At 45.5% G+C, this 22,593-nt stretch overlaps 1 protein-coding gene across 8 annotated transcripts in view; it reads right to left on the bottom strand.

Annotated features, from left to right (window-relative positions):
* The window catches only part of LOC118364017 (phosphatase and actin regulator 4B-like), a 78,006-nt gene that overhangs the window by 21,744 nt on the left and 33,669 nt on the right, over positions 1-22,593 (bottom strand). For 3 of the 8 annotated variants that reach the window (XM_052489278.1, XM_052489285.1, XM_052489280.1), the window contains exons 2-7: positions 21,479-21,587; positions 21,330-21,374; positions 11,851-11,965; positions 6,166-6,327; positions 5,746-5,826; positions 2,134-2,652 (exon numbers count right to left, since the gene is read on the bottom strand). In XM_052489278.1, coding sequence (XP_052345238.1) covers positions 2,134-2,652; positions 5,746-5,826; positions 6,166-6,327; positions 11,851-11,908 — 820 coding nt within the window. In that variant the 5' untranslated portion in view covers positions 11,909-11,965; positions 21,330-21,374; positions 21,479-21,587. Of the gene's footprint in view, positions 1-2,133; positions 2,653-5,745; positions 5,827-6,165; positions 6,328-7,693; positions 9,313-11,850; positions 11,966-21,329; positions 21,375-21,478; positions 21,588-22,593 lie in introns of those variants that run through there. The other 5 variants (XM_052489279.1, XM_052489282.1, XM_052489284.1 and 2 more) reach the window with 4 other exon arrangements.

Genomic DNA, 22,593 nt, shown 5'->3' with positions numbered 1-22,593 from the left:
TGTAAACTTGGGATGCGAATACCGACAACCACCGAAACATCTACTCTAAGAACAATGAACGCCTGATGTATCCATTACAACCGACATTATCAGGAGCCACCGATAGAGCTACCACCATGTGTAACCAGAGACTCTCTGATTAACTGACTCTCCCACAGACAGACTGATGATTCCAACAGAGAAGATCACAACAACATATGGGCGTAAATATATATAGATTGCAATTATTCCTAAATGAGTGGGCGAAGGATTAGCATTTCAATGTATATGATTATAGACTGTGTAATGAATCCATTTTGTCTTTCCAGCTCTCTCAGTCCACACCCCCTTCCCTTTGTCCACCAAGTCGTCATATCGGTTGCGCCCACTAGGGAATCTTCCCTATCATTGTTAGTAAACAATATCTACGGTTTGTTTGTTTATGCATTTCTATGATTATTTAGTTAGTTAGTAAATTAATAATTAAGTAAATTGGTGCATGGATGATTTATAGTGCAGGCTGGGTTTGTGCAGAGATCCAACAATTTATGACGTTCAGATGAGACTGACGTGAGGTAAAGAATAATTCATTAATAGAAGACTAATTGATCAGATATTAAAATATCTGAAGAGTTATATTCTGAAAGTTATAACTTTGTTATCTGAAGATTTTCCATGGTGCCCTGACTTCCTAGTTAATACAATTTACATGATTCGTTTAATCATGTAATAATAATTACAGAGAATTGATTTGATAAAATAACAGTCTTCACCTTTAATGATGACATAGACAGGACATCTCCCAGTTTCTGTTGGAAAGCATACTAAACCAAGTTTTTCTCTAAGACTTTGCCTGTTCCTAGCTCTATTCCATTTCTTTTCATCCTAAAAAAAACTCTAGTCTTTGCCAATGGCAAGCATACCCATAACATGATCCAGCCACCATGGTTGAAAATATGAAGCGTGGTACTCCGTGGTGTGTTGTGTTGGATTACAGGTTTCCTGTACAGGCTTCCTTCTTTGCATTCTGTCATTTATGTCAGTATTGTGGAGTAACTACAATGTTGTTGAGCAATCGTCAGTTATCTCCTATCACAGCCATTAAACTCTAAACTCTCTAACAGTTTCCTTTCTCTCTTGCAACTGAGTTAAGGTGCCTGTATCTTTGTAGTGACTTATTTAAGCTTGCCATTACAAAAGGGTTGAACATTTATTGACTTAAGAGTTCAGCTTTTCATTTATTATAAATTTGTAAACACTTCTAAAAAAATAATTCCACTTTGACATTATGGGGTATTGTGTGTAGATCATTGACACAAAATCTAAATTGAATCAATTTAAAATTCTGCCTGTAACAACTAATGTGGAAAAAGTCAAGGGTGTGAAACATTTCTGAAGGCACTGTAGGTCAGAGAAAACCAAGGGAGAGAGAAAAGGGGAGAAAAGGAGAGGGGGAGAGGGATGAAATGGACAATAGAAGGAGAGAAAGCAAGAAGATTAAGATAAAAAAGAAACAGCAGACACTAAATACAATTTAGCTCAGTGTGTAATAGCTGGAATTGTATCAATTTGCTTCAGCTCTTCAGCAGGATTACGGTTGAGCTGAGAGGCATTAGCTTTTAAGGGCAGGAATGGTTAAAACGATAGTGCTGCATTAATTACAAAAGGAGGAGACAATGAGCTATTCCTTCTATTCCCTTCTGTTCCTGAATAAGACGCATAGCTGGAGCAGGACTCAGGGGAGCAAAGAGGCTCCGAGACTCCTGTCTATATCTGGGCCCAAACCAGAGGACTGAAGAGGAGGAAGACTGACTGGAAGGAGGGAGGGAGGGGCAGTCATAAAACCAGGCTCCAGGTAGAAGTTGCCTTTATGCAAAGATCTAGGATCAGCTGATCCTTTTCAAATCTTCCATTAGGGGGAAAAATACAAACCTTAGATCAGTGTCTAGGGACAGCTTCACCCTACTCTACAGAATAAGGGTGTGTATGTGTCAAATCAAATTTGATTGGTTGCATACACATATTTAGCAGATGTTATTGCGTGTGTAGCGAAATGCATGTGTTCCTAGCTCCAACAGTGCAGTAATATCTAACAATTCACAACAATACATTCAAATCTAAAAGTAAAAGAATGTGTCGGTGTTAATAGCTCACCTCTACGGGCCCTTCCCTCCTCTGCGGACGCGTGCCGGGGGAGGGTGGGCTTCCATGCTGTCTCAGCGGGGCGACTCCTCCTTCCGTCCTCTGATGGCGCCTTCTGCAGGCCCGGCCGCTTGTCTCCATCAGAAGGGTGTAGTCTGCCCCCACGTCTCCCCTCCTCCTGTCCCATCCCCTGTACCTGGCCCACCACCTGGCCCTGCCAGGCCATGTTAGACTTCCCCTCCCCCTGGGACCGTCCTCCACCTCCTCGCTGGACCTCCTCCTGATGTCCGGAGCCTCTGGGGCCACCCTGGTCCCCATGGCGGTCTACATCCGGGGGGAAGCGGACCCTGCGGTCCTCTGGCTGGGGCAGCCAGGCTGGGTTAATCTTAAAGTCTGAGGGGTTCATCCCAGAGTCTGAGGGGGGTCTTGTCTGGTTCTCCTGCCCTCTGCCCCCTCCACCACCTCCACCCACGGGCAGGGTGTGGCCATTCTTCACGTAGGGCTGCTTGGGGCTGTGAGGATCGTCCCCTTCTGTCACAAAAATGGATACAAGCAGTGAGACTTTCCATACAGACAATCATCACGCACACATGAGAAGATCTATAAACTACACTACTTTGAGTCACCAACCAAGTGTGAGGGAGGGGTTAGCCAGAAATCTAACAAAGCCATCATCTCTACTCAAAATGTTCTGATATTTGAGTATAAATGGGCAAATTTAATTGGCTTGTTGAAATAGGGCAGGATGGACTTTTGGATTTGTTCCCTCGGTGCATCTGGACACGATTTCGCAGCCCTATTCAGAATGTAAGGTTTGAGAAAGGTGTCCTAACTGCCAACCCCTTCGGAACAGAGCTCTGCCCATGTAGTGAAATGTGTTTAATAAACAGGTCTCTGCAACACTGATGCCGGCAGAGTAAGAGCACCGAATACACTGACTTTCAAAGCTATTTCGCTGCAAGGTGCCATTCGTTCCACTTTCCCCAGCTCAAGAAAAACGCCATGTCATTTTCTTCCCCAAATATACAGTTATACTGTTTGAAAGGGAGCATGAGAGTGAATTTGCCTTTCGTCAACTGCCATTGAATGTCCTGAATTTGAAGCTGTTATTGTCATCGACTATGCTGTCTGTGTAGGTGTGATAGCCCTGGACTTCCGTCTGATAAAGATAAAGCCATTTCCAATTTGCTCCCTCCCCCTTGGCTGCCCTAACCCTTAAATGTTTGCAGATCTGAAAGGTCTGGATAGGTATATGTAGGGTAGTGGTGGAGCGTCCACCATGTTGCTTACACTTTACATATATCAAATCAATTTGATTTGTCACATGCGCCCGAATACAACAGGGGTAGGTAGACCTTACAGTGAAATGCTTACTTACAAGCCCTTAACCAACAATGCAGTTTTAAGAAAATTCCTAAAAAAGTAAATGATAAGAATAAAAAATAATTAAAGAGCAGCAGTAAATAACAGTAGTAGCGGGGCTATATTCAGGGGGCACCGGTAGAGAGTCAATGTGTCATTGTGCGGGGGGGCGTGGGGGGGGGGTACCGGTGTCGAGGTTATTATGTACATGTAGGTAGAGTTATTAAAGAATAGATAATAACATTCTCACATAGGTGTTCCATTTGTCCAGGTGGGAAAGGGCAGGGTGGCGTGCAAAAGAGATTGCATCATCTGTGGATCTGTTGGTGTGGTATGCAAATTGGAGTGGGTCCAGGGCTTCTGGGATAATGTGCTACGGGTCGGTAGTCATTTAGGCAGGTTACCTTACTGTTCTTGGGCACAGGGACTACAGTGGTCTGCTTGAAACATGTTGGTATTACAGACTTGGACAGGGAGAGGTTGAAAATGTCAGTGAAGACACTTGCCAGTTGGTCAGCGCATGCTCGGAGTACACGTCCTGGTAATCCGTTTGGCCCAGCGGCCTTGTGAATGTTGACCTGTTTAAAGGTCTTACTCACAACAGCTGCGGAGAGCGTGATCACACAGTCATCCGGAACAGCTGATGCTCTCATGCATGTTTCAGTGTTACTTGCCTCGTAGCGAGCATAGAAGTTATTTAGCTCGTCTGGTAGGCTCGTGTCACCGGGCAGCTCTCGGCTGTGCTTACCTTTGTAGTCTAAAGGTTTGCAAGCCCTGCAACATCTGAACAGCATTGGAGTCGTTGTAGTATGATTCGATCTTAGTCCTGTATTGACGCTTTGCCTGTTTGATGGTTCGTCAAAGAGCATAGCGGGATTTCTTATAAGCTTCTGGGTTAGAGTCCCGCTCCTTTAAAGCGGCAACTCTACCCTTTAGCTCAGTGCGAATGTTGCCAGTAATCCATGGCTTCTGGTTGGGGTATGTACGTACAGTCACTGTGGGGACGACGTCCTCGATGCACTTATTGATGAAGCCAGTGACTGATGTGGTGTACTCCTTAATTCCATCTGAAGAATCCCGGAACATATTCCAGTCTGTGCTAGTAAAACAGTCCTGTAGTTTAGAATCTGCTTCATCTGACCACTATTTTATTGACCCAGTCACTGGAGCTTCCAGCTTTAATTTTTACTTGTAAGCAGGAATCAGGAGGATAAAGTTATGGTCTTATTTGCCAAATGGAGGGCGAGCTTTGTACGCTTCTCTGTGTGTGGGGTAGAGGTGGTCTAGAATTTACCCTCTGGTTGCACATTTAACATGCTGATAGAAATGAGGTAAAACTGATTTAAGTCCCTGGCCACTAAGAGTGCAGTCTCTAGATGAGCGTTTTCCTGTTTGCTTATGGCCGAATACAGCTCATTGAGCGCAGTTTTAGTGCCAGCCTCGGCCTGTGGTGGTATGTAGACAGCTACAAAAAATACAGATAAAAACTCTAGGTAGATAGTGTGGTCTACAGCTTATCATGAGATATAGGCGAGCAAAACCCTGAGACCTCCTTAGATATTGTGCACCAGCTATTATTTACAAATATGCATAGGCCCACACCTCATGTCTTACCAGAGGCTGCTGTTCTGTTCTGCCGATAGTGTATAACCCGCCAGCTGTATGGTCTTAATGTTGTCGTTCAGCCACGACTCGGTGAAACATAAGATATTACAGTTTTTAAATGTCCCGTTGGTAGGATATACGTGCTTTCAGTTCCTCCCATTTATTTTCCAGCGATTGAACGTTAGCTAGCAGAATGGAAGGCAAGGGCAGATTAGCCACTCGTCGCCTGATCCTCACATGGCATCCTGATTTCTTTCCGTGAAACCTACGTTTACTTTTCCAGCGAATCACGGGGATCTGGGCATGGTCGGGTGTCCGTAGTATATCCCTCGAGTCTGACTCGTCCAATTTGAGGTGAGTATTCCCAGTTCTGATGTCCAGAAGCTCTTTTCGGGTCACAAGAGACTGTAGCAGCAACATTATGTACAAAAAAGTTACGAACAACGTAAAGAAAAAAAAATTAGCATGGTTGGTTAAGAGCCGATAAGATGGCAGCCCTACCCTTCGGCGCCATCTTTCTCCCTCCGGCGCAATCTTTCGCCAAACATTCAAAGTTTTCGGGGCAAGTGGAAGGGTTAGTGAGCCAACTGGAACTGGCTGATTGAGTCATGTGGGGATCTGGTGAGTGAGTGACATCACCAGTGGCAGCACTCTTACCATTCTCCGGGAGCTCCTTCAGCACTCCCTGTTCTATAAGCTCCTGCCTCGGTCGCCTCATCGACATCTTTCTCTCCAGAACTGCCGTCAACACACAGAATTTAAGCCAGTGCGTTAATGCACTGAGTTTTTTTTCAGATTTCTTCCAGATAGCATATAAAACCAAAGATAATACTATAGATTTAGATTTTAGTGTCATCTCACGTTCCAGAAGTCAAAGATGTAAGTTTACAGATCTTCAAATAAAAATCATATTATTCTAACCACTATAACAATCATCTTGTTAAAGCAGACTGAACTGTACACACTGGAAAATTGGCCATATCACCAGGAGACAAGAAAACACACTGAAAAGGCGTTTGATAAAGACTGAATGCAACACATAAAAACTAACAAACACAATGAAACCATAACACAAACCTTCGGAAGTCTCCGTAAACCTCTCGCTGCTTTTCTTCTTCCTCCACTTCCATGGTTTGAAGATCTTGCCAAGGGTAGAGAACTTGCCCTTGCCCTTGAATGGGAGAGGGGTGCTGTCCCCATCTCCCTCCGTCGTGGTGTGCAGGTGGTCAACTTCATCAACTGGAGCAATGGCGTCAGAGAGACAAGAATAGAGAGTCAAGAAACACTGTTGAACTATGACAACCACAACTGGGCATCTGCAACATATCAACAGCGCAGAGAGCAGAGGTAACCCTTGCCCAGACATTTTTTACAGTAGCCTAGCTGAGCTCTAACTCAGGGGCGCAAAAAAAAGTGCACCAGCTGCTGTTTAACCTGGCCCATGCACTCTTGAGTAAAGTGTAGTATTAGAAAATTAGCCTATAGCCTAACTGAGCTAGACTGACACCCATATGCACACAGAGTAAAGTGCAGAGGAACATTAGCCTAGCTATGCTAGCCTGACACCCATATGCACTGTGATTAAAGAACATGGGAGTGCCAGGCTCATTAGGAAGGTTATTAACGTTAGCTCAGAGCTCTGGGACTGTGTGTGCTTTGGCAGGGTGATAGTGAAAGCGCATGTACTCCTCCACACATTCACAACCAAGTAACCAACAGTTATGAGATGGGAGAGTTCCTCTTGCACTAGCCTCTGCCTATAGCTTCCCACAATCAAGAGTCTCACATTCCTCCCTACTGGGAGAATATTGTTATAAGCCTTTCAACAACAACTTCACGACGCCAGGACAGCAGGACAGCGGAGTCAATCACCACCTTCCGGAGACACCTGAAACCCCACCTCTTTAAGGAATACCTAGGATAGGATAAAGTAATCCTTCTCACCCCCCTTAAAAGATTTAGATGCACTATTGTAAAGTGGCTGTTCCACTGGATGTCATAAGGCGAATGCACCAATTTGTAAGTCGCTCTGGATAAGAGCGTCTGCTAAATGACTTAAATGTAAATGTAAACAACAACAGGCTATGTGGAAGCACACAGACACACATTGCACTCTTTATGCTTTTTCACTAACACCTTTAAAATTATTTGGAGGTAGGACTCTCGCTTTGGCCTGAGTGAGTCTCTCTCCGAGACACGTACAGACATCCAGCTGCCATGGTAACAGCTCAGGTGATTGACAGGCTGACTGACAAGGTGCTGAGCTTCACAAGGCCTGTCACAGAACATCTCTGTGAGCCAGGTTCCTCTAAGGTGGAGGTATTAATTCAGCAGACATAATATTTACAGTGTAGAAGGGCTGGGGCAAAACAACCAACCAGTCCCACAAACATAGGATGTCCTGACAATAACACTGCCCCAGCAATTCGGTTCACACAACAATGCACGCTTAATAAAACACTATAATATTTGCCAGCTGCTGATGTAATAATACTATACAATACCTAGCTTCAAAACACCAGAAGTGAAGGTAGAGGAAACATGTCAAAAGGTGGAAATGGGCTCCAAAGCAGGGTCATGGAGGTTATATTACAGAGCTAGTCACCTGGGTGTGAGGTCAGGGTCCAGCTTCCATGGTGGTGGGACTTGAGGCAGCATGCCATGAGGAAGCAGAAGGTTGTGTTCAAAAACTCAAACACTTGTCCCTAGTCGATCCCAACACCCTAGGTAGGGAGGGGCGGGGGTCGGCTGTGACAGTGCAGAGACCCACAGAAGGCTACTAAAGCCACATACGGACAAAACATCAAAGTCCAGAGGCCAGGTCCAAACCATGTACAGCCATCTCTTCGGGAAGTTACAAAAACCAGTGGATTCAGTTCACAATGTCCAAAGAATGAGTTGCTAAACGCAGTTGTCTGTAACACATACACCTCCTTGGTTCTCCTACACACAGGCACAGCAGGCTCTGGCAGAACGGTTTGCCTCTGACAAGGAGAGCACGGCAGGCAGACAGGTCAGTTAAAATCCACTCAAGCAGGATAAATGATGGCTGTGCTGGGCCGACACACTCCAGATCCACTGTGGGTTGACTGACTGATACGACCAGAAACACACGGCAGCACATTCACTCCATTCAGCTGGTAGCAGGAAATACAGTTGATCTCATCCCGGAGATTCGAAAGGTGACCAAATGGATCCTTCCTATACCCATTTTCTTGTCAAAAGCGTGCCTGAAGAGTGAGTGGAGGTCCGGTGTGTGTAGGCTGTCTGCAGCTGTGTGACTCGGACAGAGGAAAGGGGGGAGGGTTCTGGGAAACAAGGGAGGAAACGGTACTCCACCCTGATTCTAACTGTGACAGAGAACAAAGTCAACCTCCACCACTCACATGGAAACAGAGAGCCTGTTTCAACTGATAGTACAGGCTATCGGCTATAAAGCACACAGGACATAATATGAAGTGATAATGCCAGAAGGCGGTATATTGGCAGGGGTGTTAGCAAATTGTGCCAATATATCCTTCAAAACACCGGTTTCAAGGGCATTATCACTTTTATACAACGGGTTACCAACATATTCAAATAATGATTGACATATTTTCATTAAAAACATTATTTTGATGCATTTATTCATACCATTTCATTCTTCCACAAGATATAGTCCAGCCAGCTTGCTACCCAAGCTGGCTGATCGTTCATTCTGTCAGCTCGGTGGCTAGAGACACTATCCAGTTGTTCAGTCTTTATGTTCTATAAGGTTTATACAAATCTCTGCTGTTGAAAACTAAATGTTAGTGTAAAAGAAAATTGAGATTAATGTCTAGATGCTTTTTATTATGGAGATCAAGTTTATAACTTGGCTGGGATGATTGTGCAGTCAGATGGAACAGAGTAAATAGGCATTTTAACGTCATAGATTTAGCCGGTGCTAATTTGTGGAATAGACACCGGCTGGAATGCGTTTTTTTCCAATGAGTATTAAAGATTAGACCCACCCGTTGTATAACAATACCATAAACCCTCCATCATCATCACTCCCTTCTAAAAATCATCAATCACCCAGACCGCTTGAAGAATCCTGTTGTGTACAATGATTTTATGTAAAAACAGACCTTAGAGAGGTCTGGAAGAAAAGTTCAAAGTGAATGATGCAGTGACAGCAAGGATACCAGGCTAGACAGTGCTGTCCAATCAGGAATCCAGCCCAGCCCATGCCAATAAGGAAACAGGGTCAGACTTGGTCGTCATTAGTAATGTTACATACCCCCCAAAAAAATAAAATAAAAATTTAAATTGCTGCTCAATAGAAATAGGCAACTACCAAATGAGCCTCTGACAACCAGAACAAAACAGGTGGGGGTTTAAAAAGGCATCCAAGGGGGTGCCTACTGACTGGGTGCTGGCCAAACAAACACCCACTGGATTTGCCTGATAGCAGACAAACTAAAGGAAAAGACAACTCACACCAACTTAGGTAAGGCAGTGCAAATAAATGTGGCACAAACCAAACAGGTGAGACATGATAAAAAGGCTTTGTTTCACATAAGAGATGCCCACTGAAGCATTGGCTCTGTAGCTCTTAAATATCACCTGAAACTAACGACTGACTAATGAGGCAACAGGTGCAACACATCCTGATCAACTAGGATAATTCCAATCAGTGCGCATCCACAACTAAATAGAACCAACCTCGAAAACCAAAGCCTGTAACAGTTACCACAGCCACAACGTCATAAATTCCACCTATTTCTACAATTTATCTACTTAAAATGTGATTTCCCATTTTTACAATATAGCCATTTTCGACTTTGTGGCTTTACTATCTAGTGGAAAACGCCAGACTGAGATGACCTCAAAGCAATGCTAATAGCCACACCTGGTGTCAAAACATATTCCACACCTCAGACTAGTGATGGGAAGTTGAGCTATTTTTTACTGACTATGATCTTTGACTCGTATTAATCCTGCTGTAGTGTTAATTGCGGCCAGCAGTTCAAAAGAACAACAAAAAATGAATGAATCACTCAGAAAAACGAATCATAACTCGAGTCAATAAAAAGAGTTGTCATATATATATTTTTTTCGAAATACACATCATCTCACACCAAGTCTCCCACCACAAAAAGAAAGAGGCCTGAGTAATGGTCATTAGGGAAAATGTTCTTAGAAATGTGAGTGTCCAGTTGCAGGTGATTCTACAAAAAATCCGGAGAAAAAAAATCCGAAAGCATTTCAATCCATGTTTTGTGCCGTGCTGGGAGGCTCTTCGCCAACAAACATCTAGCATTTCCCAGCATCTTTGCAGGAACTAGTTGTTTCTACTAGTAGATGATAGCAAGTTACACAGTGCGAGAAAAACAAAGATCTACACACATGCAAAAGGCATTTCCCGCTCGATACAAAACATGGTTTTAATATATTTTTTTGTAAAACCACCAGCAACTGGACACGGACATTTAGAAGATAATCTTGTACCTGACACGAGAACGAAGATAGTATTGCCAAGAGCAGGTTAGTTGAAAAATCTATGGCAACGTTTTATATAAGCTAAGCTGTAACGTTGAGTATGGAAACATAGTTATCACATATCTTGCGTAAAAAACTGTAGCTAATTATGATCCAGGTTTAGCCTCAGCCCCATGACTCATTGACTCATAGCAGGAGCAGTCACGTGAGCATGTGGTGGGGAGCAGATAGTGTTGTTTTAAAGGGCCTCAGCAGCAGGCCCACTGCCTCAAGCAGCCTGATCACGTAGATAGGAGTCTGCTTCCGCAAGGAAAGCCCACCCTTTCCCTCCTCAACCCTAAACTAGTCACCTTCCATGTTTTGAAATGGAGCCTAGATAAGTTTTGACTTGTCACTAGTGGGTGGTACAGAGAGGTAATTCCAATACCTAAAGTTTTCGGTTGAAAAAATAGCCATCTCTCAACCTGGTTTTGTGTACTAGTACCTACACACAGGGTCAAACTGACCATCTGGCATTTCAAATGCAAGATGGGCTGGTCCATTTTTTGCATGGTGTGCTTGTTTAACTTGTTACACAAGTGGCACACTAGGCCGATTACTCGCTGGTTGCCTAACTTAATCTCTATACAATAACCTAGCAAGACAAACCAACCTCATAGGCTTAACCTCCATGGGATAACAGACCACAACAATACTGAGGGAAAGCTGGATGGAATGGCTCCAAAAAAAGCACATAACACTCTACACATTCAGACAGACAATCATATTTCCAGTAATCCCCCAGACAAATGTTTCAATATCTCAGTTTACTGCCGCAAATAGTGAGACATGTGTTTGTGCGGCTAATCTTTTTGTTTTGCATACAGCATGTCAGAAGGGTATCCTGCACTCAGTAATGTGGGTGCACGCACACACACAGCTGAACTTCATCCACCTGATCCCAGTCAGTGACTTTTAGCATTCCCTGTGGTAAAAGAGAGATGAATAAAGTGTGCAACATTGTTGATTACACAATCTTCAGCCCCGCCTCTCCTCTGCCCTCCAAACTTTTTTTCAGCACCCAAGATGTTGAAAAGAAATTGAAAAACTGATCACTAAGGATATTTTTTATAAGTGAGTAAAAGTGTGTGAGTTTATTTATAAATGTGTACTTGTGAGACTGATTATAGAGCAGGTGTATGTGAGTGACTGTGTGAGACTGATTATAGAGCAGGTGTATGTGAGTGACTGTGTGAGACTGATTATAGAGCAGGTGTATGTGAGTGACTGAGTGAGTGAGTAAGTAAGCTAGAAACTCACCTCTGCAGGGGATGTGTTGGTCCTGAGCTGGGGTCTCCAGAGGAAGGCTCTGTCCCATGATCCAGCCCCAGAGGGGCCTGTTTTGCTCTTTCTACCCAGGAATAGACACTCCGTGCTGGGCAGAGGAGGAGCACACCTGGTCCACAGATTGTTCAACCAAGTTCACTAGTCTCCTCTTTCTGTCTACTTCGCCACCAACTCTTTGCAACTTTCTTTCCCCTCTACCTCTTTCGGTTAATCCTCCCTCTCCCTCCCTCTTTCGGTCTCCGTAAGACCTACCCTCCCTGCTCCCTTGAAGTACTCCCCACCCTCTCCCTTTCTCACTGACCCTCCCTCCGGTCAGCATTCAGACGGATGCCAGTCATTCCTTTGAGCTGCACTGGTGGTGTATAAATATGTGTTTGTATTTTAGTGTGTGTGTGTGTTAGAGTGAGTGAGAATATTGGATTTACCACAACAGAATTTACCAACATTCTCTGGCTAACCTCTCGGGCTTTAGCCCTTCATATATGCCCACCACAGTTCTGCACAGGATCTCTTTCCACTTTGAATGGGGCACTCAGATGCTTAATAGACCAAAATCAGCAGTAACGAAAGTAGTTTCTTGAGCAGCGGTGGGCTCTGACTGCTCATGTGGCCTGACAGTGGCCAGATCCAGGTCAAAGGTTAAATAATGACACCCACTGAGGTATTCATATTCTGTCTCTATGAAGCCACCATATACAGTGGGGAGAACAAGTATTTGATAACCTGCAAAATCAGCAGTGTTTCCTACTTACAAAGCATGTAGAGGTCTGTAATGTTTATTGTAGGTACCCTTCAACTGTGAGAGACGGAATCTAAAACAAAAATCCAGAAAATCCCATTTAAGTAATTTATTTGCATTTTATTGCATGACATAAGTATTTGATCACCTACCAACCAGTAAGAATTCCGGCTCTCACACACCTGTTAGTTTTTCTTTAAGAATCCCTCCTGTTTTCCACTCATTACCTGTATTAACTGCACCTGTTTGAACTCCGTTACCTGTATAAAAGACACCTGTCCACACACTCAATCAAACAGACCCCAACCTCTCCACAATGGCCAAGACTAGAGAGCTGTGTAAGGACACCAGGGATACAATTGTAGACCTGCACAAGGCTGAGATGGGCTACAGGACAATAGGCAAGCAACTTGGTGAGAAGGCAACAACTGTTGCCGCAATTATTAGAAAATGGAAGAAGTTCAAGGTGACGGTCAATCACCCTCGGTCTGGGGCTCCATGCAAGATCTCACTTCGTGGGGCATCAATGATCATGAGGAAGGTGAGGGATCAGCCCATAACTACACGGCAGGACCTGGTCAATAACCTGAAGAGAGCTGGGACCACAGTCTCAAAGAAAACCATTAGCAACACACTACGCCGTCATGGATTAAAATCCTGCAGCGCACGCAAGGTCCCCCTGCTCAAGCCAGCGCATGTCCAGGCCCGTCTGAACTTTGCCAATGACCATCTGGATGATCCAGAGGAGGAATGGGAGAAGATCATGTGGTCTAATGAGACAAAAATAGAGCTTTTTGGTCTAAACTCCACTCGCCGTGTTTGGAGGAAGAAGAAGGATGAGTACAACCCCAAGAACACCATCCCAACCATGAAGCATGGAGGTGAAAACATCATTCTTTGGGGATGCTTTTCTGCAAAGGGGACAGGACGACTGCACTGTATTGAGGGGAGGATGGATGGGGGCCATGTATCGCAAGATCTTGGCCAACAACCTCCCTCCCTCAGTAAGAGCATTGAAGATGGGTCGTGGCTGGGTCTTCCAGCATGACCACGACCCAAAACACACAGCCAGGGCAACTAAGGAGTGGCTCCGTAAGAATAATCTCAAGGTCCTGGAGTGGCCTAGCCAGTCTCCAGACCTGAACCCAATAGAAAATCTTTGGAGGGAGCTGAAAGTCCATATTGCCCAGCGACAGTCCCGAAACCTGAATGATCTGGAGAAGGTCTGTATGGAGGAGTGGGCCAAAATCCCTGCTGCAGTGTGTGCAAACCTGGTCAAGAACTACAGGAAACGTATGATCTCTGTAATTGCAAACAAAGGTTTCTTAACCAAATATTAAGTTATGATTTTCTGATGTATCAAATACTTATGTCATGCAATAAAATGCTAATTAATTACTTAAAAATTATACAATGTGATTTTCTGGATTTTTGTTTTAGATTCCGTCTCTCACAGTCTCACAGTTGTACCTATGATAAATTACAGACCTCTACATGCTTTGTAAGTAGGGAAAACCTGCAAAATCGTCAGCGTCTCAAATACTTGTTTCTCCCCACTGTATATGTACAGCATGAACACGGGGCTCCTAACATCAACTCTGCCAGTAGGGCTGAGAGGTGTGAGTATTCACAGAGAACTGAAAGTATGGGAAGTGGGGCCCGAGAGAGAAAAACCTAATAAAAAAAATATAGAAAGTGGTACCTTCTCTTAACTCACTTCCGACATAGAAATTAAATTGCTTAAAGTCGGAAAACCAGAGCAGGTACAAAGCTACTAGCTTGTCCTTTGGGAGAGAGATCTATTTCTATCTGTGCCCTCTATCAATGGAGATGTAGTTCAGATAGAGAGAGGAGGAAGTGTCTGCTCTGAGACCACACAGCATTCCATCAGCAGAGATGTCGCTGGTACTGCTGAAGTGGTCATGGGGTGGCAGTTAGCCTAGTGGTTAAGAGCAGAAAGGTTGCTGGTTTGAATCCCCGAGCTTACTAGGTGAAACATCTGTTGACGTGCCCTTGAGTAAAGGCACAACCCTAATGGCTCCTGTATGTTGCACTGGATAAGAGCATCTGCTAAATGACTAAAATGTAAATGTGAAAAATGAATGCACAATGGCTAGCCATTAAAAATGGCCACGTACGCTTCACAAAAGCCTTCTTCACATTCACTTCCAGTCAGCACTCATGACAGAGCTACAACTATCTACTTCATTGAGACGGTACTGGTTCATTCCATGTCATTTCCGCATGCCATGACACCCATGTTTACCTGGCCACTGTTTTAAATGCTAACTTTTTAGCATGGGAATGCATTACATAGGATATGAAGAAACAATTATCTGAGTCGCAGCTTCATACTATACTGAACAAAAATATAAACGCAACATGTAAAGTGTTGGTCCCATGTTTCATGAGCTGAAAGAAAAGATCCCAGAAATGTTCCACAAGCACAAAAATCTCTCTCTCAAATGTGTGTACAAGATAATCCATCCACCTGCCAGGGGTGACATATCAAGAAGCTGATTTAAAAAGCATGATCATTACACAGTTGCACCTTGTGCTAGGGACAATAAAAGGCCACTAAAATGTGCAGTTTTGTCACACAACACAATGCCACAGATTTTGAGGGAGCGTGCAATTGGTATGCTGACTGCAGGAATGTCCACCAGAACTGTTGCTGTAATGGGTTGAAAACAAACAGTCCATCTGGCCAATAGATGGCGATGTTGCACTGTGGTAGTAGAAAAAACAGCAAGTTCTGGCCAAGTGCGCACACCATTCTTCAGAATAAAAAAAGCTCCTGAACATTGCAGATGTAAACTTGTGTCTGTTCTTTTTACTATTGCAGATATGTAACAGAACTTCCAAACTTTCTAATATTGAAAGAACATGTAATAACATGCTAGTTAACAACCTTGTCAAGGTATTCACATTAGGAAAGGTTTTGTGTTGGTTTTGTGTCGAACTGAGTGAGATAAGAACGTGATTTACAATGACCGAGAGAGAGTACATGTTAGCTTGATGCTAGCTGAGGTAGCTGAGTAGCTTACTTGTACTGGATTTTGTTTGGGAGATTTTATTAAGAATCCATTTGTTAGGGATTTTTGAGTTCGTTTTACTAAGAATCCATTTGTTAGGGATTTCTGAGTTCGTTTTACATGTTATTGGTTTTGTGTAAAATTGTGCTCACGAGCTGGTAAACCAGCTCAGTCTGGAGGATGGTTGAGAGAGAGACGATTTTATGGAGGTGCCACTATCTTAAAGCTGAATGTATTGTTGTCAGTTTTCTTTATTGGTAGTGGTATGTAGAAAAACATTCAGTTATTTTTGTCTTCGTATATATAAATGTGTTTCTATTGTATGAATGTGAAATACTTGTGGTTTTCATATGCAATCATACAGTAAGTAAGATAGGGTTATTAGTGGATTTTTTTTTAAATGGTAAAGTGTGTGGGCCTATGCCCTCCCAGGCCCACCCATGGCTGCACCCCTACCCAGTCATGTGAAATCCATAGATTTGGGCCCAATTCATTTATTTCATTTGACTGAATTCCTAATAAAACGCAACAATTTCAATGATTTTACTCAATAAAATTGAAATGATTGCGTTTATATTTTTGTTCAGTATACTTGTCAAACATAGAAAACTGATACGGATTGGCGTGGGGGGTCAATTGGAATCTTACTCATTGTAAGATTTTTGTTGGGGTCCAAATTTAATGTTATGTACTATATTTTTATTGAATATTATAGGAATCCTCTCATTTAAAATGGACAATTTGGGTGCAATCAATCAGTTTATTGTCTCAGAGATCAAATTATATTTTGACAAAATAATTTTGAACGAATGCTAATCTGATCAGAAAAGATTTCAGAACAATTTGAAATGGTGGGTGTCGTCGAAATCCTCTTTGTCACGCCCTGGCCTTTTGCTTGTTTTCTTTATTATTTTGGTTAGGTCAGGGTGTGACATGGGGGATTTATGTGTTTTGTCTGTCTAGAAGTTTTGTAAGTTTATGGGGCTGTTTCCTTTCTATGTAATTGTAGGTCTATGGTTGCCTAGATTGGTTCTCAATTAGAGGCAGCTGTCTATCGTTGTCTCTGACCATATTTAGGCAGCCATATTCTCTGTGTATTTTGTGGGTGATTGTTTCCTGTGTCAGTGTTTGTACCACACGGGACTGTTTCGTTGCCAGTTCACTTTATTATTTTGTAGTTGTGTTCATGTTTAGTTTTTCTTATTAAATACCATGGACACATACCACGCTGCGTATTGGTCCGATCCTTGTTTCACTTCTTCAAAGGAAGAGGAGGAAATCTGCCGTGACAGAATCACCCACCAAAACAGGACCAAGCAGCGTGGTGACAGGCAGCGGCAGGAGGAGCAGCGCAATCAGGACTTCTGGACTTGGGAGGAGTTCCTAGACGGGAAAGGACCCTGGGCACAGCCAGGAGAATATCGCCACCCCAAAGAAGAGCTGGAGGCAGCGACGGCGGAGAGGCGCTGGTATGAGGAGGCAGCACGGCGGCGAGGATGGAAGCCCGAGAGTCAGACCCAAACATTTCTTGGGAGGAGGCACACAGGAAGTGTGGCGAAGCCAGGTAGGAGACCTGCGCCAACTTCCTGTGCTTACCGGAGGGCGAGAGAGACCGGGCAGGCACCGTGTTATGCTGTGGAGTGCACGGTGTCCACAGTGCGGGTGCATAGCCCGGTGCGGTACATACCAGCTCCTCGTATCGGCCGGGCTAGAGTGGGCATCGAGCCAGGTGCCATGAAGCAGGCTCTACGCATCTGGTCTCCAGTGCGTCTCCTTGGGCCGGCGTACATGGCACCAGCCTTGCGCATGGTGTCCCCGGTTCGCCTGCACAGCCCAGTGCGGGCTATTCCACCTCACCTCACTGGCAGGGTGACCAGGCATTCAACCAGGTAAGGTTGGGCAGGCTCGGTGCTCAAGAGCTCCAGTGCGCCTGCACAGTCCGGTCTATCAAGTGCCACCTCCACGCACCAGCCCTCCGGTGGCAGCACCCCGCACCAGGCTTCCTGTGCGTGTCGAGAGCCCAGTACTCCCTGTTCCTCCTCCCCGCACTCGCCCTGAGGTGCGTGTCCTCGGCCCAGTACCACCAGCGCCGGCACCACGCACCAGGCCTACAGTGCGCCTTACCTGTCCAGAGCCGCTGGAACCTTCCTCCTCTCCAGCGCCGCTAGAGTCTCCCGCCTGTGCTGAGCTGCTAGAGTCTCCCGCCTGTCCAGAGCTGCTAGAGTCTCCCGCCTGTCCAGAGCTGCTAGAGTCTCCCGCCTGTCCAGAGCTGCTAGAGTCTCCCGCCTGTCCAGAGCTGCTAGAGTCTCCCGCCTGTCCAGAGCTGCTAGAGTCTCCCGCCTGTGCTGAGCTGCTAGAGTCTCCCGCCTGTCCAGAGCTGCTAGAGTCTCCCGCCTGTCCAGAGCTGCTAGAGTCTCCCGCCTGTCCAGAGCTGCTAGAGTCTCCCGCCTGTCCAGAGCTGCTAGAGTCTCCCGCCTGTCCAGAGCTGCTAGAGTCTCCCGCCTGTCCAGAGCTGCTAGAGTCTCCCGCCTGTCCAGAGCTGCTAGTCTCCCGCCTGTCCAGAGCTGCTAGTCTCCCGCCTGTCCAGAGCTGCTAGTCTCCCCCCTATGCTGAGCTGCTAGAGTCTCCCGCCTATCCAGAGTTGCTAGAGTCTCCCGCCTGTCCAGAGCTGCTAGTCTTCCGCCTGTCCAGAGCTGCTAGTCTCCCGCCTGTCCAGAGCTGCTAGAGTCTCCCGCCTGTCCAGAGCTGCTAGAGTCTCCCGCCTGTCCAGAGCTGCTAGAGTCTCCCGCCTGTCCAGAGTTGCTAGTCTCCCGCCTATGCTGAGCAGCTAGAGTCTCCCGCCTGTCCAGAGTTGCTAGAGTCTTCCGCCTGTCCAGAGCTGCTAGAGTCTCCCGCCTGTCCAGAGCTGCTAGAGTCTCCCGCCTGTCCAGAGCTGCTAGTCTCCCGCCTGTCCAGAGCTGCTAGAGTCTCCCGCCTGTCCAGAGCTGCTAGTCTCCCATCTGTCCAGAGCTGCTAGTCTCCCGCCTGTCCAGAGCTGCTAGAGTCTCCCGCCTGTCCAGAGCTGCTAGTCTCCCATCTGTCCAGAGCTGCTAGTCTCCTGTCTGTCATGAGCCGCCAGAGCCGCCAGTCTGCAAGGAGCCGCTAGTCTGCAAGGAGCCGCCAGTCAGCCAGGATCCGCCAGAGCCGCCAGTCAGCCAGGATCTGCCAGAGCCGCCAGTCAGCCAGGAGCTGCCAGAGCCGCCAGTCAGCCAGGAGCTGCCAGAGCCGCCAGGAGCTGCCAGAGCCGTCAGTCAGCCAGGAGCTGCCAGAGCCGTCAACCAGCCTGAGCTACCCCTCAGTCCTGAGCTGTCCCTCAGTCCGGAGCTGCCCCTCAGTCCAGTGGGGCCATTTAGTAGGGTTGCCAATCCTAGGTCGGCGGCGAGGGTCGCCGTTCCTAGGAAGAGACTAAAGCGGACAAAGACTATGGTGGAGTGGGGTCCACGTCCCGCGCCAGAGACGCCCACCCAGACCCTCCCCTATGGATGTAGGTGTGCGGCCGGGAGTCCACACCTTTGTGGGGGTGGGGGGGGGTACTGTCACGCCCTGGCCTTAGTTATCTTTGTTTGCTTTATTATTTTGGTTAGGTCAGGGTGTGACATGGGGGATTTATGTGTTGTGTCTTGTCTAGGGGTTTTGTAAGTTTATGGGGCTGTTTCCTTTCTAGGTAATTGTATGTCTATGGTTGCCGAGATTGGTTCTCAATTAGAGGCAGCTGTCTATCGTAGTCTCTGATTGGGAACCATATTTAGACAGCCATATTCTTTGGGTATTTTGTGGGTGATTGTTTCCTGTGTCAGTGTTTGTACCACACGAGACGGTTTCGTTGCCAGTTCACTTTATTATTTTGTAGTTGTGTTAATGTTTAGTTTTTCTTATTAAAAACCATGGACACCTACCACGCTGGTCCGATCCTTGTTTCACCTCTTTAGATGAAGAGGAGGAAATCTTCCGTGACACTCTTTCTTGTGCTTTTTGAGGTGGAACGACCCTACTTCTCAATTTTCAACGCTGGCTGGTTGGCTGCTGTTTTCTGTCCATCCTGGGCCTGGATCCTTATCGGAATCTGAACAGGCTCCGAGGGATTAGCATGCCTTTGAAACCTATGTTTACCAAGGAGAGGTGCAAACTGTTTGGGCAAGATACAGAGGGAGAAAGGAGTGTGAAGGGACCAACACAAACGACTCCTTCTCATAAGAGAGGGTAGAGAGAGAGAGAGAGATCGGCAGAAGAGGAGGAAGGCTAGCCAGCCAGGCTGTTTTGGTTAGAACAAAGGGCATGTTTAAACCCACTACCTGGGGTCACATGCAACATAGGACACTGAACAGACGTGGGGTGTATTCAGTGATGTGAAACGTTCTGGACATCGCAGATAGGATTAGAGTGAATTGAGCTGGCATGATCTGACAGACAATCATATCTGTTCTACACAATACGGAATGGAATACGGCTATGGAATCCTGACCTGTTCACCGGACGTGCTACCTGTCCCAGACCTGCTGTTTTCAACTCTCTAGAGACAGTAGGAGTGGTAGAGATACTCTTAATGATCGGCTATGAAAAGCCAACTGACATTTACTCCTGAGGTGCTGACTTGCTGCACCCTCGACAACTACTGTGATTATTATTATTTGGCCATGCTGGTCATTTATGAACATTTGAAAATCTTGGCCATGTTCTGTTATCTCCACCCGGCACAGAGAAGAGGACTGGCCACCCCTCATAGCCTGGTTCCTCTCTAGGTTTCTTCCTAGGTTTTGGCCTTTCTCTGGAGTTTTTCCTAGCTGCCGTGCTTCTACACCTGCATTGCTTGCTGTTTGGGGTTTTTGGCTGGGTTTCTATACAGCACTTTGAGATATCAGTTGATGTATGAAGGGCTATATAAATACATTTGATTTGAATACATTCCTACAGTATCTGAAAGTTCTATTCTGAACATGCTCCTGGGTTTAAATAGTTGTTTTCCCTCAAATACTTTGAGCGTTTGATTGAGCCTGTCTGGAGTGCCAGGTGGGCGAGGTTTGCAAAGCTGTCACTTTGGGGACTATTCTATTGGTTCCATTGTGCCAGGCCAGCTAAAGAATCCCAGAGCCGACAGGGTAAAAAAGTCTGTCATTCTGCCCCTGAGCAAGGCAGTTAACCCCACTCTTCCCCAGGCACCGATAAAGTAGATGTCTATTAAGGCAGCCCTCCATTTGGGTTAAATGCAGAAGACAAATTTCAGTTTTACAACTGACTAGGTATAAGCCTTTTCCTCTTCCCTTTCTCTCTCTCTGCTTCTAAAGATGGAGTCTGTAGTTGTACGGCATTTTCTCACTGCTCCACATAAAGCCTCCAAAATGGGCTGGCTTCCAGGGAGCGTGAGAGACAGAGAGCTGGGCCAATCCGCATGAGCCCGGAACCTGTCGACCTGGAAAACAGACTGGGCCAGGCCTCTTCAGCAGGCAGATGGAACTGAACCTCAACACACAAACAGACTGGTTCTAACAAGAAAGGGAGGGAGCCTGTCTCACTAGCCTATAGAGGGCGCCATAGCTGTCTGCTGTGCGCCGAGTAGCAGCAAAAACAAACTGCCCCATAAACACACCCAGGTCTATGTTGCACTACTACACAAACCACAATGAACAAGAAGCTAAACTTACCACGACTTTCCATTACAAGGTCTGTGGCGCAACAGTCAACGGTTCCTGAAAAAGAAGCGGCAACATTTTTATTTATTAGCCTGCAGAGGTAAATGGCAAAAAGGTCAACTTTCATGAATAGTATTTATGTCAAAACTGAAGAGATGTACACTGTAGAAGGTCATTGGTGTTGGGAGGTGGTGGTCTTCAGCAGCAGTAGGTAGGTCTGTGGGGAGAGGTTTCAGGCCTCCCTGGAGATGCCCTCTCGGCTCAGTCCTGCTGTCCAGAGAGAGCAAAACACACAGTCAGTCACACACAGCTGGGAGGGGAGAGCATTTAACCAGTTTTAATGGGGATCGATAAACTCAAGTGAATAAAACAACACCTAAATATTTAGAGGATTTAGAGTGAGGAGAAGGGTAATGGCATCGTTATGACACCCAAACACACACGGTCTTAACGACTGTTTGAAAACTGCATTTTTCCTCTTCAGATTTACACCCAAATCTAAATTCTAATATAGTTAATAAAAACAATTGGCAATAAACACATTGTGGTGTGTGGTAACTAAATATTAAAGAGAGCCAAAAGACAGTCCATCTTGACTGAAACACACACACGCACACGCACACTGACTCTAGCTGCAGCTCGGTGTGACAGTGTCATAGCCAGGAGGACAATATTAAATCCTGGGAACAGAGCGTGAGCACATTTAGCCAACTCGAGCAGCTCTGCTGTAACAGGGACCTTTAACAGGGAGAATGAAGGATGAGCACAGGAATGGTGTGTGTGTGTGTGTGTGTCAAGGGAGAGATGGTGAAGGGTCAAGGGAGAGGTGAAAAAGTGTCAGTGCAGGTTGGGGTTGAATGGCGGGAACCCGGTTACCAAGATTAACCACACAAAACCACTCCCTTTTCCTGGGTTAAATAACTGCGAGAAACCGGTAAATTATAATAAATTATTTATTTTAACAGCATGACGTTAACGGTTAATATGCAATGTCGAAACGTGGCTTCGCTACGGCTTTCTTTCTGCATGATCAATCATAAACGCTCATGGTGTGGACAGACCATTTCGGTATGGACCTATCATCTCATCTAGAGGTCGACCGATTATGATTTTTCAACGCCGATACCGATTAATGGAGGACCAAATAAAGCCGATACCGATTTAATCGGCCGATTTAAAAAAAATGTATTTGTAATAATGACAATTACAACAATACTGAATGAACACTTATTTTAACTTAATATAATACATCACTAAAAATCAATTTAGCCCCAAA

Source organism: Oncorhynchus keta, chromosome 31 (assembly GCF_023373465.1).
Source record: "Oncorhynchus keta strain PuntledgeMale-10-30-2019 chromosome 31, Oket_V2, whole genome shotgun sequence".
NCBI lineage: Eukaryota > Metazoa > Chordata > Actinopteri > Salmoniformes > Salmonidae > Oncorhynchus > Oncorhynchus keta.
The sequence above is the reverse complement of the archived record's forward strand: the minus strand, read 5'-3'. Positions and strand labels throughout refer to the sequence as shown.